General features: G+C 46.6%; 1 protein-coding gene and 1 long non-coding RNA gene across 2 annotated transcripts; both read right to left on the bottom strand.

Annotated features, from left to right (window-relative positions):
• Nucleotides 1-10,188: 10,188 nt before the first annotated feature.
• LOC112895060 lies at nucleotides 10,189-11,799 on the bottom strand. The gene is made up of 2 exons (XR_003229133.1): nucleotides 11,335-11,799; nucleotides 10,189-11,225 (listed from the first exon to the last, which is right to left on the bottom strand). It is a non-coding gene; the product is annotated as an uncharacterized LOC112895060 (long non-coding RNA).
• Nucleotides 11,800-14,477: 2,678 nt separating this feature from the next.
• On the bottom strand, nucleotides 14,478-18,816 carry LOC112895943 (exocyst complex component EXO70B1-like). The gene is made up of 5 exons (XM_025963954.1): nucleotides 18,667-18,816; nucleotides 18,354-18,434; nucleotides 16,514-16,623; nucleotides 15,767-15,880; nucleotides 14,478-15,684 (listed from the first exon to the last, which is right to left on the bottom strand). Exons 1-5 carry the CDS (start codon nucleotides 18,814-18,816, stop codon nucleotides 14,478-14,480), a joined length of 1,662 nt encoding a protein of 553 aa, XP_025819739.1.
• Nucleotides 18,817-19,985: the final 1,169 nt, after the last annotated feature.

Below are 19,985 nucleotides of genomic sequence, written 5' to 3'. Positions count from 1 at the left end.
GCCGGGCGGGTGTGGATGCCGCCGTGGCGATGAGCCGCGGCCAACCCGGAGGCCGCGCCGGGATTGCGCCAGCGGATAAGGCGCCGTGCGCCACTGGCTCGGCTCGAACCCCATCCGCCGGGCTCCCCGCGCGTCCATACGCTGCTGCTGGTCACGCACGCGTACGCGCACGGGACTCCCGCGCGGCGCGCCCTGCCTATCTCCACCCCTCGTCTCTCATCCGCAGGGGCCCCCGGCCGCGGGCTCACCCCCGGGATCACGGGACCTGGTGACCTGGTGTACGTGCAAGGGCCAAGGGGTTCGTGCTGTTCCAGCCTCGATCGGCTTCGCCCGGCGAGATTGCTGCTGCAGCGTCCACGATAGATGGGCACGGTTCGCGCCCTAGCCCAAACACTAGCCACTCGTTACTGCACCGGGTTCCCTCCCTAGTGGCGCACGTCCGATCTGTACCCCACTCACACAAAGCTCATCCAAATCGTGCGCGGTGCCGTGCATACATCGCAACGGCAAGAATAAAGCTCGCCGGAGAAAAAAAAGAAAGAAAGAACATCATAGGAAGAAAATGTTTGGCCTTCTCTTGTGTCATGCTTACATCAAACCAGAAGAAGAGCACAATGAACGACGACACTGCTTCTAGATCGAGCACATGAGCAATTAGTTATTAGCTAGGTTTCGACGACGTGAGAGCACTGGAAAGCATCATCATGCAATCATGCATGCGGTACTAACTTATCAAAAGAAAAACACGCAGTACTATAATATCCATTCATGTACACAAACACGGCCGCTCAAAAGAGCATGCATGATCGTGTCATCGTAAAGGGAAAAGGGCTCGGAGCAGCAGAGTTTTAAACACATGGTTTAGTATGTGTACTGTTCACGTACAGAGGGGGGGAAAAAGTCGAGAGAGCTAGCTAGCCCCGCGTTGCTCGCGGCAAAAGCCTACAGCTTTGATCGACTGGTACCTTGCTTGCAAAGGAAAGGGGGCAAATTAAAAGGATACAAATTTAATTGCTCGCAGCATGATGCCAGGTGATCCGAGCAGCGGCGGCGGCGTCGGTGCATGGCTGGGATCGATTGGTTGCAACCAACTCGGTACTCCTGCTCCTCCTGCCGAACCTCCTCTCTCCAAAAGTAAAAAAATCCACAGTACACCGTACCCTTTTGTTTTTACAAAAAGAAAAGATAAATATAATAAGACAGAAATGAAGAGCATGTATGCATGCATGAGTATTAGAAGACGTTGCGAATTTCGTAGCCACAAATCTGGGGATGAGCACCGTCATGAACTCGCCGCTGGTCGGCCCACATGTTATCCGTCTTCGGTTAAGCCACCTTGCGCGCTGCAATGTGTGGTGTCCAGAGGGTTAGCTAGCCGGGGCCGAACGAAGAAAGTTCACTGTCAGTAGGTGTGCCCACGGCGCCTTAAACTAACGGGTCCCAACAAAACCAAGGGCGTTAAGTATTCAGATCAATTGGAGGATAATGGGTGCAAGTAAGCAGAACTGTTCATGTGTGATTAGATAGGGTGACATGCATAGCCATCATCTCTGCAATTCATTCCTAAAAAGAATGCCGTCCAAACAACTACCATGCCGTTAGTGTTTATGCAGCACTGGCCGGTTAATTTTTACTCTTCTTTTTTTTTGAAGAAAACATTCTTTTCTCTTCTTAAAACAAGGTTATTACTTTCTGGTTGACCAGTAATTCCTAGTCCATCACTCGTTGATCTTTGCTTATTGCTTGCAAAGCCTGCCGATGATGATGTCAACGTCCTGGCTGTTCCAATCGTTTTCGCACTACGGCCAATTTGAAATGAATTCCGCGGTGACTTGAGCTCGGTTGAAGCCGACATCGGAATTATATTGAAAATCTGCTTGTCCCCTGGTTTTCACTGCCAACTGATATGATGAGCTAGGTTTCAACTGTAAATTAACTGATAGATTTGGCATGAGCTCCCAAGTTGGCGTGAACCTGCATGCGTTAGACATGGTCTTAAAGCGTGATTTACTTAAGTGTTTGTTTGTCTAGGAGCAAAAGAGTTGGCATGAACTCACAATGCAAGTTGGAGTTTCATATGGGTTGTTCAGTTTGGCAGACTTGAAGAAGAATCTGAAAGTAACCTAACCGATGGTATCTATATATCTACTGAACAGCAGAGAACTGTGTAAACTTTGCTTCCACAGTACTATCGTTGGAGTAGATGTGACGGGTTACGACCTGGGACAGGATCATTCTTCTTCTGCTAGCTCTTCCGATCCGTCTCCAGGAAGCACTTGTGCCAGGCAAATGAAAGATGGACAGAAAGCCGAGACGTTTCTTTACCCGAACAGTTCGTAGTTGCAGCTGCGGAGATGTATCTGTCCGAGTCCTGAGCAGTATCTTTTGGCCACAGTTGACAGTTGCGTAGGAGGTTTTAGGGTTTCGTTGCCTAAGGTGTTACTGTCGCACAGATAGAGTGCAGGCGATGTACATTCACATCGACCCTCTCCATGTCAATGCAGGGTTCCAACTGTAGTGCTGTGCACATTTTCTCCATGGAATCGGAGCTTGACAAGAAAAGCAGCCTTTTTCCTGTCTTCTTTTCTCGCTCTTAGATCTGTCACTCTCACCGAAAAACTGGCAGTTGGAACGCTAAAACTCACTGTAAAAGACAGTTAGCAGACAAATTAACCTCCTGAAGATTTTTAACTTAGGTCAACTAGCTGGCAGTTTTGTCTGAATTTTTGCCGTTTCGTCAGGGGTAACCGATGACGAACGAACCGGGCCATAATATAATAAGGTTTGCCATGCGTGCTTGGGCCCATTTTGTTTTATTTTTCCTGCAAAGTTTGAAACTAATCAATTGTTGCACATCATTGTATTAGGCTATTTGCAAGTAATCAAGTGTGGTACTGAATTGAAACAAACATGACGGATCCTCCAGGTAACTTGCAGAGATGGTCGACATGTCCAGGAATGTTCCTTTCATGTCCTGCCGAAAAAGCCCTGAAAACCGTGGCATCCTATGCTTTCATGGGGGGCCAGCCACACACAAAAAGCAGGAGAATGCTACATGGGGGCAACCTACCACAATCTGCAATGACCAACTCTTCAAACCCCAACCTAATTGCGATCTAGATTAGGTTTTGGGCGGTCATTATAGCCAGCCAAGATTACCTAAAAGAGGTGTTTAATAGGGATGATGAGCAGTTTTTATTAGATCACTGGTGGCAATACGACTGGTCCATGCTGCAAATGCAAACAACAATAAGAGTTGTATGTATATCAGTCCCCCCCAAACTTAGGAGACAAGTCTTTTTTGTTAAATCATCGCCGTCAGATCAGTGAGGAAAACAGACCAGACCAGCTGCTAGGGTAGAAGAAATAAAGGATACTTGGAAAGGTGGTGAATGTGGGGTTCATGTTACATTGCCTCTGAGAGCGAGAGGTCATGGCAGCCAGCGCTCGGGAGGCGCCGGCATACTGTCACTGTGCTTTGAATAAGCGGCCGGATTGACACGGCAAGAGCGATTAGGGCACGCATCCCATCTGATGAGACATGACGTCCATGGCTTGAAAAGGAGACCTTCGAGGTATAATTATTGGGCTATAACATGAGCATGTCTATGACCAAGAGCTTAACGCGACGGTTTAGGTTTTCATATATAGCCAATAGGAAGGCTACATGTGTTAGTTCTTGGAAGCTATATGATTCTATGTTAATGGAGAGCCCTAGGTTTGTGATCGCTGTTTGAGAGCCATCAAAGGTTCCAAAAGGGCATCTTCAACGCTAGTAGTTTGTTGGAGTTTTAAGGATCTGTGTGGCTCTGGCATCAACAGCAAGGGTCGGATCGGACGACTGAGCAGTAGTTTAGTGGTTGCACGATGAGTTGGCTGTAGCAGCTGTGCAAGTGTGCATAGATTAATCAGATCGCTCTGGCACTTTAGCTCGATGCTGATTCACTCACATGTCGATACAAATGAAATAGTATAGCAGATGCAGCAGGCGCAGTGTTCTTGAAGGAAGAGAGAGAATCTAAAGGAAGAGGAGGAGGAGATTATCAATTAGTCTCCGTGCTTTTGCTTTGCTGACCTAATTCCCCATGCTCGATCGAATACTGCTTCAGAAACTGCGGGAAAAGCCAACAGAAATGCATGCGTGCATCTGCTCCACCACGCCCGTGCTTATCTCCCTGCAGTGACATGAATTAACTATTCGTTAGTGCTAACCACTGCATTAGCAACGCAGGCTCTTCAGTTTCTAGCTCTGACGAACAAGCTCGGGCCTGAGAACTCTTGCGTGAGAAAGAAAAGATTACGAAAACTAATCGCAAGGAATTAATGGATCCACCGTTGATGCGAAAGGGCGGCCATGTACTTGCTTAGAGTGGACGATGCGAAATGAACAAGTCAAGATGAGAAGAAGTGTCGTAATTAATACCGGAGGAAGACAATGATATGCAGCGGAAAAGAAATGGTTGAGGGCGGATTTGGGCAACTGAAAAATAAAACAGCCCATCGGTGTTGCTGTCAGGATCATAACTGACAGATGAAGGATAGTACAAAGTTGCCGTTCCAGTACAAACCCGATCAATGACGCCCAAAAGGTGTTGAACACAAACTGCTATTTCTTAATCTATTGTTCGAGGTATTCGATACGCATCAAACCCAATCATGATAAGGACTAGCTTACAGACACTACAATTTTGTAGCATATACAGCCTGAAGCTAAGGTTATGACTTCTGACCAATCCTTACGATGTGCTGACACCACCACACACCGCAGCTTCTTGATCGGTCCAGAGATGGATGTTCAATGGATCGCTTCAGTTCCAACTCATGTAAAGCCATGGATGCAATCTCCAAACTAGAGTACAATTCACTTAAAAACATGGCTCCAAATTCTATAACCCCATTTGGAACCTTGGAATTGAATTACATTCTAATAATCATAATTTAAACATAAATTTATTAAGCTAATATGATTATATCGGAATATATTTGTATATTATTGTTGGCCATAGAGGAGTAAGTCAAAGAGGGTGCTCTAAGTTACGGAATAGAAAGTAGTGTATTGAATTGATTTCCATCTTCCATTCTATGAATTTAGGATAGACTTATATCTAAACTTTGGAAAGTGGTGGGATGTCAAATTCTAAGCTAAATAGTCTAGTTTATTAAGTAGATTTCAATTCTTCTAAAATGAGAGGATCCAAACGGCCCCTAAAGGGAGACACGATGAAACTATAAGTTTTTGCTTGCATACCATTTGATAGATTCAAAGCATCAGGCTCTCACATCCTAACAGAACGGCCAAAGAAATGGAAGACGATGTCAGTCTGAGCATCCAACTGAACCTACTCCGTATACTTTGGAGTGGTAAATTCTGACAGCAACGTATACACCAACAGCTATGCGGTTGTACGCCTACATCGCTAGTCCTATAGGCTTATGTCATGGCTACTCAGTGATAACAATATGACGGCCATGCTTAAGACAAGCAAACTGAACCTTAAACTTGCAATTAAATGGCTAAAACACCAGACCAAACTTGATCTGCAACACCTACTACCTGGAAGAAATTAACCCCCTTTCCCCCCCAATTCCTTTGGATGCACCCTTAGTGACAGACACTGTGTTCGACATGTCAGTGACGTGGATGGATGCGTATCTGACGGTGAGAGGACGCCATGAACGCACGCACGCACACCCAGCCGGGGGCGCACCGCCACCGCCATGGTGTCACCTCCCCCTAAAATAATACAGCGGACGCATCAGGAAGATCGTGACTCCCATGATTAGACGAGTAAGATTGTTTGTCGATCAGGGGCTGCTGGCGCTGAGCAGCGATGTCCATTTGTTTACGCTGTTCACGCACTGAAGAAGAAGAAGCTTTGTTTCGTGAACAACAGAGATTGTTGAGGCACTGATCAGTCGTCTGACGAGTATTATTGGCTAGCACGAACAGGACGACGTCTGATGAAACGAATGAGCAACCTACCTCCATGGTTAGGTCAATGCGCAGCTGTCGAGGGAAACGAAACGCTAGCTCCCGATCGATATCTCATTGAGCCAATGGAAAACTCAGGGACAGCACGAGCCACTGGTGATTTTCAGCGACAGGACCTTTTGACTAGCAAATGGATGCTTCAGGATCAGAGCATGACTTTGCTGATGACAAAAAGGAGCTATGAAACTGTTTCCATACAGTATATGAACCGTATGGATCATTTTTCTTTCTCCAGTAGCATCAGGAAGGCGCCAGTAGAATCGCATTCTCCAGTTGGATTTTTTTTTCTCTCTTCAAAGAGATGCATGATACATCCAAGAAATCCAGTCCATGTGCATGATTTCATTCTCCTGGACAGAAAGGAATAAGATGGGAACTATGATTACAAATGCTTCAGATGCATGCAGGCTTTTCTCTGTAAAGAAAAAAAGAGAGAGAGAGAAAGGAACATCCCATGATACCGGCATGTCAGTCAGCACAGCACTGCTCCAAATTTCAGAAAAGCAATGAAAGTTACTACTAGTGCTGAGATGAATGATTTCACAGCTTTGTTTCCCTGACATTTGTACGCACTGCCATGGTCATGTCGAACCACTCTTCAGAACCACGCAACGGAAGCCATCAGCATGTGAGCCGAGAGTCGCTCAAAAGATAGCATTAAAAACGCCAGGAGCTGTTAAACTTGGAGTTGTCAACAGACATGGAGCAGGCAAATGGACGCCTGATACATGCAGATGCAGATGCAGGCAGCACACACCGAACAAACCCAGATAAGTTAAACAACAAGGGAGCAGGCGCTGATGAACAGCAACCGCTGTAGTAGGACCTAGCGATCTACTACAGTTTCGAGCAATTTGTCATCTGTCAACTAATCTCGATTTGGATCGGTGACGCCAAAAGCGCATTGTTAATCCGGAAATGACTAGACGCTTTTTGTACGAAACTGGATTAGGTTCCAGAAAATGCTGCAAAGGTTAAGGCTTTACAAATCACAGGTGCGGTAGCAACAAACGGGAGGAGCCAAGCGCGTTTGCGCCAATGCTATGACTGTTTTTTGACAAAGCCCTGACATCAGGTGAGTTGTTAAATTTGACTGCATAACCAGAAGCATCACCAGTCCTCTCATGAAAGCAACCCTGCAGGTAAAGTGTACACGGCCCAATTGGTGCTTGCATCCAGGCAGCACCCTGTCCATGTCGACCGTAGCATAATTGATGAATATAAGAAGCCATTGTTCGGTCACAAAACGCTAAAACCTCCCGGTTTGTTCATCAGGACCATGTGTCAGCTGTCTGCTTGCGGCGAATGTGCTTTCCATGCTGAACAAGCATGGAAAACAACAAGGGCAGCTACCCATGCTTAGAGTACAGACCCCAGACCTAACACAGCACCTACTTCTTACATCGGAATTCCTACCACTGTACCGCAAACATATAGGTTCCGCACACACATATATCTTGTTTTTCAAAATGTCTTGTCATTACAGTCTGAATCGGCATTATTATTGATGAATCAGTGATAGATCGACTCATATAGGTTGCGCACGTTGAAATCCTTGCCCAGAACATGCCATTTTTTGAAGTTACAGACAGAATAGGATGCTAGCTGATCCCTTCTACTCTTCCTTCCAGCCCTAGAATTAGTGGAGGTATAAATTCTGATAGCAACCTGAAGATCGATTATTAGGTGCTGATCGATCTATTGTCTTTTGAAAAAAAAAAAAGAGGTGCTGATCGAGGCACATATGCTCTCTACTGATCAAGAACAGATGCATGCCCTCGACACACATCTCTGGAAAATTCCCGACACCCAACTACAATAAGAACAAATACTCTTTTACAGGAAGGTTTCCCTTTGTGTTCTCTGAAAAAACATTTACATAAAAAGGTCAGTAGATATTAACAGTGCATGCAATACGTCCAAGACAAGAGACGATAGAAACGACGTCGTTCCGACAATGATGACTGTACACTGGGCACTTTGCAGTTCCCTGACAGCAACCCTATTGGTTATTTTTAGCTGGGCGGACGAGCCCGGCCCGGTTGAGTGCCCGGCGAGTCTACCGCTGGTCAACGGCAGCCGCGATGAGCTCTCCCGGCAGGCACCGCCATGGTGTCACGTCGGAGTAAAATAATGGGGAACTGATTAAAACCTGCGTGGGCTGCATGATTAGCTAGGGCAAGCGATGGAGTCAAACGCTGTTGCCGGATGGGTTAGCGTGAGGGGAAGGGAAAGCACGTAGAATTAAGATCGGCCTGGCGCTAATCTGGCCATTAGCGAACGAGGAGCTAGCTAGCTTGGTCGCTGTATCTTTCTGTGCATTACATTTTTTTTGGAAGTGATTCTGTACATTAGATTAGATGGATGAACAGAGTCCTTTTTTTTTCTGAAGAGGCTTCCTTTTCTTTTTGCAGTGGTGCGGTGCATGCAGGTCGCTTGTTCTTGTTCTTCGATCGGTGGCGTATAGCTTGCAGTTGCAGGGGTCTGTGTGCCAGTCGTGGACAGTTGTGTGCATATATATGCCTTGCTTGTGGGTTTGGAAATTGTGCTAAGAAAGAAATCATTGAGGTGCTCTTTTCGTTTTAAAACCTTGAGAGGCAGCACAGGGTTGGAGAAAATATCTTTTGTATTGCTTGATATTTGGCACGGCGTATAGGATTAGAATACAGTTAGTTTCAGTTTGTGAACTGAAGGTCCACTGAATATAAAAAGTCCACTGAATATAAAAATTGGCTCTTAGTTTATGGAGACACTCTTTTCAGGTCAATGCTATGATGAAACTCAAACCTTTTAGAAACAAAAAGAACAGGGAGCAGTGGCATATTGGTCTTGGTGGGGATGGAGTAGGACACGGGTTCATAGTGGAGGCATGCCTAAGTTTACAGTGCAAAAAATGGATTTCGAGAGAAAATTCCATAAACTAACTACCCCATGTGGTCTGCAAGTATTTTCTGTAAAATCAAGTCATGGCATGGGGGGAGAAAAGGCTGTCGGTGACCATGTGGTCTGTTCTTCCTGGATGTCTTAAATGCGGTGTGAGATTGGCAGCAAGAGCCCAAGCCCATCTCCACTTCGCTCGTGTGCCCCGCACCCCATTTAAGCCCAAGGCCTTATTAATAGCGGCAGGCCCATCCACGTTGGGCTTCCAGGTAAAGTCCCGTCAGATACTCAGATCCCGGTGTCTCCCTGCACCCTCCATGCCATGGTACACTATGGTAGCATACCGGAAATCCAGTTCTAGAGTAGAGCTCTGAGCTGTCTTGGAGCAGCAAAGAGCAGCACTTGGTCCAGTAGCTGCAGAGACCAAAGAGTGTGCTGCTTCCCCTTCCCCATAGAGCATGGAGGCATCCCCAATATCTAGCGGTGCATCTTTTGTGCTTGTCACGATTAATCTTGTTGTTTTGCATATTTGTGTGAGTTAGGCGTGTCCAGTATTGGTTTGTGCTAGTTGTGTACGTGTTCATTATCGCACATGGCTTAGTGGCCCGTGGCCGAGAGGGTCAGCCATGATGTGAGTACGTGCAGGTTTGTGCGGCCAGGTGCTTGGTCAATTCGTGACGAGTGCTTAGAAGCAAACTAGAAAAACTGGCGCGGCGCTTGCCGCGCCTTGCTTGGAGCGAGCCAGTCCAGCATACATGGCCAGCGAATGAATCTTATTTTGTTGTGCTTAATCTTTTATTCTGTAGCTCAGCAATGTTACCTTACAATAGCGCACATTTATAGCACTGCAGCGTGTTTGTTTCATACATAGGAATATAGGATGGAGGTGGGATAAATATAACTTATGTAGCAGATAAGATCACAATTCTGGTAGAAGAGATGTCTATGCAAACTTTACAGCTATATCTTGGTAATTACCAAAATTTAGAGATGCTGTAGGAAAAAGACGTTACTGGTTTGAACAGAAAATTACTCGATTAAGTACTGTGGGTACAATGCAGTGGAGTTTGTAGTAAAGGCACAATTTTTTTTACAAATCAAAAACATATTAGAAGATAAGTAATAATAACTTCAACAAGTATGTAGTAAGGTGAAGTGATGCTGTTATAATATTCTAGAATTGTAGGAGTACCTTGTGCTCTGTAAGCCAAAATGACATATGTACTTTAAGACAGATAGCAGCGTAGTAGCAGCCAACTTTGGCTATCATCAAACTTGGCTGACACCTGAATGAATTTTAAAATGGAAAAAATAAGGATCCAGGAGAAGAATTTCCATGCAGCTTTAGATATAACTCTGAACATACTATTCTTTCTTCCTGATTGGGCTCTCAATATAAAATTTTGCACTTGTCATAAGGAACATCACAAGCATGCCCTACCACAGATGCTGCAAATGCCATTTAAAATGCAGCTGCAGCAATTTATGTGGACTATCCTCTTGTCTTGTCTTGTTTATGCAACTCTAGCACAGGCTTAGCTGCCTTCACAACTTTGGTCTAAGGAGCCATCCCTGTTCACAAATTTGGTCTAAGAAGCCATCCCTGATGCAAGATCCAACCAGGAGGAGTCGAAAGTTCAAATTATATATTTTTTTCTGAAAAGCAGAATTTATAGAATTATTTCTCTCCTACAAGGTGTGATACAAAAGGTTAGTACTCAAGTTACAGAGCTCAAGGTGAATACAGTATACTTGAACTAAACTAAATCTTAGTGAATTGTACTTACCATTTTGCTTAGTTGAATAAACTGGCCAGAGATGAAGTTCAAGATTACAGTACCATATATTCCCTTTTGGATACTACAACTTAAAACAATTCGAATCCAAACTATGCTCATTATGCTTAAAGAAAATGTCTTGGGCATGATTTTCTATAACGGTTGCAGTCATATGGAGAAGGGCTAGAAAAACAAGTAATAATTTGTTTGTACTTACCATTATCCATAGCTTGTATGTTGCATTCATCAGCCATATCTATGATTCCGAGTACGCTGGTTTAAGCTTGTGCATTTCATCAAATACATGTAAAGCATATCTCAGGCTCTCAGCTTTGCCTAAGTTGTGCAAGCAAGATGTCTTTGATGGGGGCAAGAGCTTGCAAAATAACAGACTGCAGTAGCCGTTGCGCCTATAGGTCCACGAGCACAAACGGCAAGGATGAGCCACAGCTTCCTGGTGAGGTCTGGCCGCTGATGGTGGCATCACGCATTCACGCTGTACCCAACCACCATGCTCTGTATAGCCAGCTTCTCCATCACGCGTGCCCACACATGCATATGCACATATGAACAGCCTGCACGCAGCATATCAGATCTTAGACAACAAAAGGCTAATTTTATCAAATGACATACTACCTTGTTCATCGAATGCGAGTAAGACGTGGCCGAGGACTTTGTTGCCACCTTGTTCCTAGGCAGAGGACGTCTGGATCCAGCGTTGGTTCAGTGAGTAGCTTGCCTTGGAGGCATTTTGTCGAGCAGCTATCGGGCATCTCCCAATGGCCGTTGCACCTGCCAGGGCGCTTCCTGGCGCGCTCGGCGGAGCTGGAGAGCGCACAGGGGCCCGCGGGGAGCTGCGAAGGGTTGGCGCTGCTCGCCTGTTTCATCATGTGTGCATTTAAATGGCGCCAGCGTGGACACTGCTGCTCCTTCGCGAGCGGCGGCAGGCGGATACCAGTCGCAGGCAACAAGGGAAGGGAGGTGCAGAGGTCAGCGACGAGGAGGGTAAGCGCCCTTCCTTTGGCCACGCCCGCGCTCTCTCGGCCTCCGGACCGAGCGAGCGCCAGGTGCCTCGTGCCCTGGTCGTGTGCCTCCGGCTTCGCTGCGGGCCGCGCACCTCTCACTCTCGGAGCGCACGACGGACGGGGGGGCTGCTACTACGAGGCGGGGAAGCAACAACCAGTCGAGCGAGGCGGCTCGCGGGTCGGGAAGGCTCTGGAAACACTAGGTGCAATGCTCGCTTTTGGATGGTTCGATCAAAATCCAACGGCGGGAAATAAACATGCGACGTGGCCCAATAAGATGCTTGGGCTTGATCCAGGATTCGTTATATAGATAGAGATAGAGATCAGCAGATGCATGTGTTTGCTGGTTTGATAAGCTATGCAGGCGGACGTTAGCTTGGAGTTGTGACCAAGTCATTAAATGAACGAGTCCTGGTGAGAAGAGTGAATGAGATAGCTATGAATGCAGTAGTTGGTGGTGATCTGTATGCAGAGGGATGCATGTGCCTTGCATGCAGGAGGTGATTAGTGGCTATAGGAGAGTTTGGTGTGTATGTGTTTATTTATACCTTGTGTAATCAGCTTTGAAGATGAGCGGTGAAGAGAATACATGTGCTTTGGGCGCTGGTGTGCCGTGCTGAAAAATCTTCTCGAGTGTGTATCTGTGGGTTCTTCTTCTAGCTTGTATCTTCCATCCACCGAGAGAAGCTAGCAAAAGAAATCCTTGCTCGCGTTTGTGTAAACATCAGAGAGTGCGTGAGGGGCGCCGGTCATTTTGATCAGTTCCAACAGTGTTCCCCATCAGCGCACAAGGCTCTCCCCATACGGGCTAACAAAAGTCCTGTCCGCATCCTGCCGCTACGATCCTCTCCCCATACGGGCTAACAAAAGTCCCCGGTGGAGCGCGCTGCCGAGGAACGCTGGTAGCGCCACAGCCACCGTGACATGGAGAAGCTGGGAGGGAGCTTCGCTTTGGAGGGCATGACGGAGCTGGTGGGCCTGGCGTTCCAGTGCCTGAACACCTCGGCGAGGCGGCGGCTGGTGGCGGCGGAGCTGGACCGGATCCTGGAGGAGGAGGACCCTGACCCACCGTCATGGGCGACGGCACCGCCATCGTCACGCTCGGCAGCCAGCTCGTCACGTCCTCACCATTTAATCAGGAGTTCAGGACAGCAGCATCAATCCAAGCGGAGCCACGCGTACATCTCGACGCTCGGTTCCGGCGCCGGACGCGGCGTGGCGGCGTCCGTCGTTGCAGCGCAGCCTCCCGTTGATGTCCTCGAGCGTGGAGTCGCTGCCGTCCTCCCCCAGAGCTGGCGAAGGATCTCAATGGGTTGTCCTTCTGGAATAGAGGGGCAGCGGAAGCCTCGGCGGGCTCGCCGTGGACGTCAGGGTTGGCCGCCGGCGACAGGAAGGGGAGCAGCGGATCCCAATATTCTCCAGAAAGGCCCCTGAAATGCATCCAAATAGTTTTCACAAAACCCCAAATTAGGGGGTTCTATGTAAATAGTTATTATTAGTTTGTCATAAAACCCCCTACTTCGGATATTTGCAGAAACACCCCGATCAAGGAATCGGATTTGCACCTTCCTCTCTCAAGTCTCAAGTCTGACGCCATGGCCATGCCTTACCATCCGCCGTTGCCGTCGCTGTCGCCGCCGCCGCCGCAGTCCGCAGGAAACCTGGTTTTGCCGGATATACGAGGCCGTTGGTGCAAGCGGAGGGCCTGATTGCATCTGCTTCTCTGTCTACTCATCCATGTCCGGCGGGCGGCGTCCTGTCTGCTGATGCCGAGGATTCCCTTTCCTGACCGGGGATGATCGGCGCAGAATCTGCAACCACTAGGGAACGAGCGCCGCTGCCCTGGACATCGTGGAGAGGTGGATGAGTGAGGCAACGTTGGAAATTGGAACAGCGCCGCCCGGTTGGTCGTCAAGCGGTGTGCGGCCGAATCTGGCTTTGGCGCAGGGTGAGCGGCTTCCCGACGAGGCGCAGATGGGGTGCCCACTTGACGCCATGCCATGACGAACTGCTTCGATGCTCACCGATGAAAGTTTCAAGAACGAACAAGACAAACTTGTCTCCTATCCTCTTATACATTTTCTTCATGTTGGGTGTGGAGTTCTCTGCCACTGGAGTGGCTCTTCTGAAAGCGTCTATTCATTTATTACAAGAGTTCAGTGTTGGCTTCCATCGATCGATTCAGAAAATATGAATGTAACGGCAGATAGCAAAAGAAGTCGCACAAACAATGGAAATTTGATTCCCCAGTGAACACTGAACATGGCAAGAGTTCAAAAGCACAAAATATCATGACTTTATGAGCTGTATCGACTGTGTATACATACTTTCTGTTATACGCTTGCTGGTACCATTATCCGGCAAGATCGAAAACAGCACCCCCACAGACCACAGCTGAGGCCTGAGGGTAATGGTAAACAAGAAATATACATTTCAGGCATGGGTACCATGCCAGTTGCAAAATGTACACCATGTACAGATTATTCTATATACTTCATGCTTGAAAAAATGAGGCATTAGTCCTCAGTAAACTAATTTATGGGTATGGACTTCTGTTCTTATTCTGTAGGCGACGCCTCTAGGCTCTAGTTCACTTCCTAGTTCTTCATTAGGAACTTTGGAGAAAGTAGCATGCATACTGAACTCCGTGGGGTTAAAAAATTCTTTGTTTATCTCAATTTAAAAATTCTCTGTTTGTCTCTTCATAGAAATTCCACCAAGCAAATGCTTAAGGAACCTCCATAGTGCAGACTAGTGGCATTTACATTCAGCATTTTGTTTATCCAAGGTACTAGTAATTATTTAACCTTCAAACAAGTCACTCTTCAGGTTCGGCTCCAAGTCCTCAAGATCACCTCGAACAGACTCTTCCAGGCTGTCCCGGTATGCCTGGTATGCTTGGACAACATACTCTATGACATTTGTGCGAAGCTCGACGCGACGAACTGGGCTACACACCTTCCAGTGCATCTGGGATTTGCATGCTTTGTTGAGAGCCGATTCAAAACTCCGCAGGGGACTGGGAGTGGGGTAGAAGATCTTGAGGAAGCTGTTCTTGAGCCTCTTTTGAGAACTGGTAGTTGCAGTCTCCAGAGGACGCACTACCTGTTTCCACGACGAGGATAGATAATCCCTCATGTACTGTTTGATATTGTTGTGACGCTTTTTGATCCACTGGGCTCCTACCATCAGGCGCACATCCGATTCTTCAACTTGTCGCAGTACAAAATCTGTGTTGTTCACCAGAAATAGAAACTTCAGTCCCTCAGCTACATATGAGCTAGATTCCTGAACCACTGATTCCAGATCGGCGATGATTCCAGATACTAGACGACCTGTCAGATTCACGCCCTCAATGTTCAACAGATCATCAGCTTGGCCTTGGCATAGAATGGGATCGAGGTTTCCAGTGTGATTTACCAGTAACTTGATGTATTTCACGAGGAATTCAGTTATCGTTAGAACGCTGCCTTGCGTTAGTTCGTGCTGTGGTCTGTAAGTCTGAACCAAGATTTTCAGTTCAAGAAGCATTCCCCTTGCAGACTCGTTCAATGCTGCAACCACTCCCCCGACCTCTATCTTCACAAATTCTGCATCAAACACTCTTATGAGGATTGGGGTGGCGTCAAACAGTGCTCCGTGCATGTTCAATATGCAAAAGAGCTTCTCAGGTGATTTCTTCACCTTAGCAACTTTGGAGGCAAGATTGAGGAGGAGACGAATCGGTTCCTTGACTGCCTCTGAAATATGATTCTGCTTGGATTCCGTTAGTATTGCCTCAAGAACCCTGATTGTAAACAACAGCACACGATGCCATCTATAGATGGGCATCCATTGCTTCTTTTGAAAATTCTTGCAATCTAATCTGAAAACTGATTCGATACCCATCTCGACACATTTGGCGTGAAATGCCTGGTGGAATTCTTGTGATTGGCCAACCACATTCAGATGGCTAGCTGTTTCCCCCTTGAAAGTGTTGAGCGACTCGTGATCAAAGACAACACTGAACCTAGTGTCATGCAATATGGAAGTGGTGTTTTCCAGAGAAAGATTATCTAGCAGTGAGACATCAAATCCGCTGCCTGTGTTACATGATTCCCTGAAGAATGGAGACAGTGTTGTTGCTGCTACCCGAGAGGCACTGGGAGCTTCCGAAAGAAGGTAAGTCATATGTTTCAACCGCATACACATTGTCATGCTCCTGCCTGTTTATGCACAGGAAAGTATGTGTCTTAGATATTGTGATTCCATTTTGAACTGTTTCGGGTGCATTTGAAGTTCTCCAAACATAGATACTAAGGTCAAAGAACTACTAGTTAGAATAATCTTTTTTTCATTTAAGAAAGTTGTAGTAAATGCATTAGCCCAACCAAATTAAGAAAAACGGTCACGGTTGTTGTTATTACTAGATAAAACCAAGAAGAAAGTATACTCTACTCAGATGGTGCATGGTTTGCTCAAGGTACAGGAATCTAGCAAATTAGTTTGTTTGGATTGGAGGTACTGAAAGGGGTCAACACAAAACCCTACCTTGCACATGTTATCAGCATATGGAAAATGGAAACTAATTTGATACAACACTTTAATCAAATACTAGTATTATTGATACATCATGAGAAAGTTATTAATTACCTGGTAGAAATGAGATTTCCATTGTGTAGATAAAAAATGCTGCATGATGGATGTGCTTGTTTTTCCAACTTTTCTAGTATTTTCCCCTCCGAACCGTATATTCTGCGTCATGCGTATCAATTCAAGATGAGCGTAACCAAAGCAAGAAACTGGAAAATCTACATACAAGAACAGGAACAATTCGATTGGAGTAGTTGACCATATACCTATCTATCATAGAACTCAAGATGAGCGTGGTAACCTGATGTTGCACAATGAGATCCAAAAGCCCAGCTGCAACATCATCATTCTCAACTATAAGCTTCTCTGCTCGAACCTAGAAGAAATCTGGAATGTTAATATCTGCCCAAGGAAACACCATGAAGGTCCCATCAATCATCTGGATTAGTGTGATAATTATTAACCTTTTTACGTGCACAAATCCTCACATGCAACTCAGATGACGTCAAAACATGCTCCCTTCGGCCTCTTCTATATGCATTAATAAGGAAATTGTCGCTGGGCTGCACTACGCGTGCTGAGAGAAACAGTGAAAGAAGTCTCACATGCCAGCCTTTTGATCAAGAAGACCAGTATGGGGTAAGGAAAAATGGCAGGGCATGCTTGATGATTGTATCTACGGTTCTAACCCAAGCGCACAGAGAAGACATTCCTTCCAGAGCATCGGGATGTCGAAGGCCGGCCGGAAGATGTAGACGGGAACCACGGTCTTGTGCAGTGGGACATTCTGCAGAGCCCACCCGAGAGAGATGTAATAATGGATTTCACTGCCCCCCATCACCAGGTAAATCTTGTCATCTGCCGCCGCCGGTTGCATGAGGGGATGCTGGATCTTGGACGATGGCCACTTGCGCCTTCTGTTCATGCCCTCCTCCAAGTACAAGCAAGCCGCGGTTGATCTGTTTATCGGAGTAGCTGCCACTTCTCTTGGAATTTAACCGCTCTCCGACACTGATCTCGATGACAGACGGGCAAATTCCTTACGGAAAGAGGATGGCAGAGGCAAAGCTTCTTCTGGGATGGTCCGTACAGCACACTGGATATTCTGGTCGTAAGTTCCAAGGAATGAGCTTGGCACTGCCTCAAAAAAAAAAAAAGGAATGAGCTTGGTACTGATAACTGACTGGCAAAAGCATTCAGAGCCGATGCACAGAGAATACTACATTTTGTTCATGAAGATGGAGAACATTTTGTGATGCCTTTATTCAAAACAGCGCAAAATCTTGGTGTAATTCTGTCCCAGGAGCAGAGCAGACACGCTGCCACTCACACCAACCGGATATGTATGCTGTAGTGCGTTAAGGTTAACTACTTATGCAGACGCACACCCAAGTTCACGTTCGAATGTTACATGGAAAAAAAAAGTGAAAACGAATAAACTCCACCAGGAAAGTTTAAACCCATTGATTTTGCTGTAACATTTCCACCAAGCAAATGCTTAACATCTCCACCTGCAGCAAAATGTTGTTCTAAAGTAGGATAGAACTAAACATCTTTTTTTCGATAAAAGTAGGACTTTAAATTAAGATAATAAGGAACGATTAGTTCGTTACAACATGATGAGGAGGTGGCGCTGGCAGCCTAGTCATTCCAGGTTGTGATCTATAGGGAACCAATAGAACAAGGAGCGCACACACTAATGTTGTTCTAAAGGGGAGAGAGATAGGGCAGCCGGTGGTGCAGTTGCTGTTCCTGCTAGCGTTATGTCCTCCATGCACCTTGCCCCCGCTTGCATCCATACAGCTATAGTATACTCTCTCTCATGATGGGATGCTGCAATGTGATGGGATTAGGCGTGTAGGACCATATTGTTCTATACGCCGGTATCTAATTGGAATCAATTGGCTAACCGAGTTCTTTACGAAGCACATCGGGGGCTTAACATTTCCTCTTTTTTTTCAAGGTGCGTAGCGACAACATGGTAACCCAGAACGTGCTACAAAATACAGTCAGCTACCTGCTAATCTTCTATGCAACGTCCTCGGTTTGGATTCTAGCACCGCGGCAAGGAACCGCTTGGGAACCATCGAGCAGACGTATACATACCGGAGCAACATAGGAGTAGAGTAGCTTGTTACCTGGCAGGTAGCCAGGAAAGGAGGATCCCACGCTGCTCCTAGGTTTTGACTTTTGAGAAACACATTTAGAAGCCACAACTTGGGTAAATCGCCTGCGTATTAATTGGATCCGAGTCGGCCCAAGACTTTCGACCGTCCGGCCGGCCCACTGTATTAAATTGGCCGCCACAAGCCGTCCAGGTCCAGCCCACGATTGGAATAGCCGTGCCGCCGGGAAGCGGCGCCGCCGTCCCCCGTCGTGCCCCCGCTCCCCGCCTCCTCGTTCTGCAGGGCGCGTCAACTATCTGGGGGTACGGGGAAGGAGGAGCGGACTTGGGCTCGGGCACCACCGTGAGGCCGCGACGAGAGGAGATTTCACCCAAGGTCATCGCCATCTGGAGCTCCTCAGCTTCCATGGTGGTCTTGCGAATCATGTTAGCTGCCACTGCCATTGTTCCCGGAAGAAATTTAACTGCCTCGTGGGCCTAACTTTTGTGAAACTGAACTTCCCACTATCAAATGGCTGGAGGGCTTGGTCCCTTCCAAACTCAGTTGGCCGTTTTTCTTTTGATCACGCCCTTCTATTAATATTGCCACAAAAGTTGTGTTCTCCAGGTAGTACCGCCTATCACATGATTGTATAGAATTAGGATAGAAAAATAAAATCACCAGAACAAACTTGGGTAGTGAATCAGAGAGAATGGAAATGAAATGAAAACCTTGGTCTCACAGGAGCTGATGTCATGGAGAAACAATGCAAATCCCCTTGCCTTGCGATCCTCCCACTGCAACTCAAATCATCAACAAAATGCAAAAAAAATGATGTGCCTTAGGGTTGGGGTGTCAAACCTACTACAGACCTCTCCGAATAGTTTGTCCAGAAACGGCGACAAATTTAGACTGTCACCCTCCATACCCAAGGAACAACTCAGGCCAAAACTCTTCCCATTCATTTTTGAAAGGAACTCTTCCCATTCATGACTAGTTTTGTTTTAACTGAAAGCAGTGGCAAAACATACAGGCATCGGTCCTTCCTGCAGTATATGCGATTATATTTAAAATGCCCATATTTGATTAATAACACTGTATCCAACATAAGGCTGCACTGTGAACTTAACTTCACTTAGACCAATGCCCGACTTTTCACATGGATCAAACGTGCAAAGACAAATAGAAATGTGAATGCATGTACTAATAAATACAGTTCAAAGCCCCAGAACATAATCAAATCAAGACACTCCATTCACAGGTTAGCATTTGGCCCGGTAGCAATTCAAAGCCTCAACCCTCAAAAGCAAGCTAAATTCCGGGCACACAAATAATTCCCCATTTTGCACCAGTTTATCTACAAAATGCTCAATAGGTGAGGTGATCCATGAGAGTTCTCAGACCTAAGCCATGGCCACTCTGTTCCATAACCAAAAGCACAGAAAGATCAGATAACCTAAGAGAAACAATGCCGGCGTACCGACGAAACGCCGCCGCGAGGTTCCGTTTTGGCGAGCACGTGATGCCGCGGGCGGGATCGGAACAAGAGCAACCAGTGATGACGCGAGAAGAGTACAGACGGGCATGGGAAGAACCCTAACTTTTCTGGTGGGGAACGCAAGCAGAAAATGGC

Source organism: Panicum hallii, chromosome 5, assembly GCF_002211085.1.
Source record: "Panicum hallii strain FIL2 chromosome 5, PHallii_v3.1, whole genome shotgun sequence".
Classification (NCBI taxonomy): Eukaryota; Viridiplantae; Streptophyta; class Magnoliopsida; order Poales; family Poaceae; genus Panicum; species Panicum hallii.
Note: the sequence above shows the minus strand (reverse complement) of the source record. Positions and strands in the feature narration are given on the sequence as shown.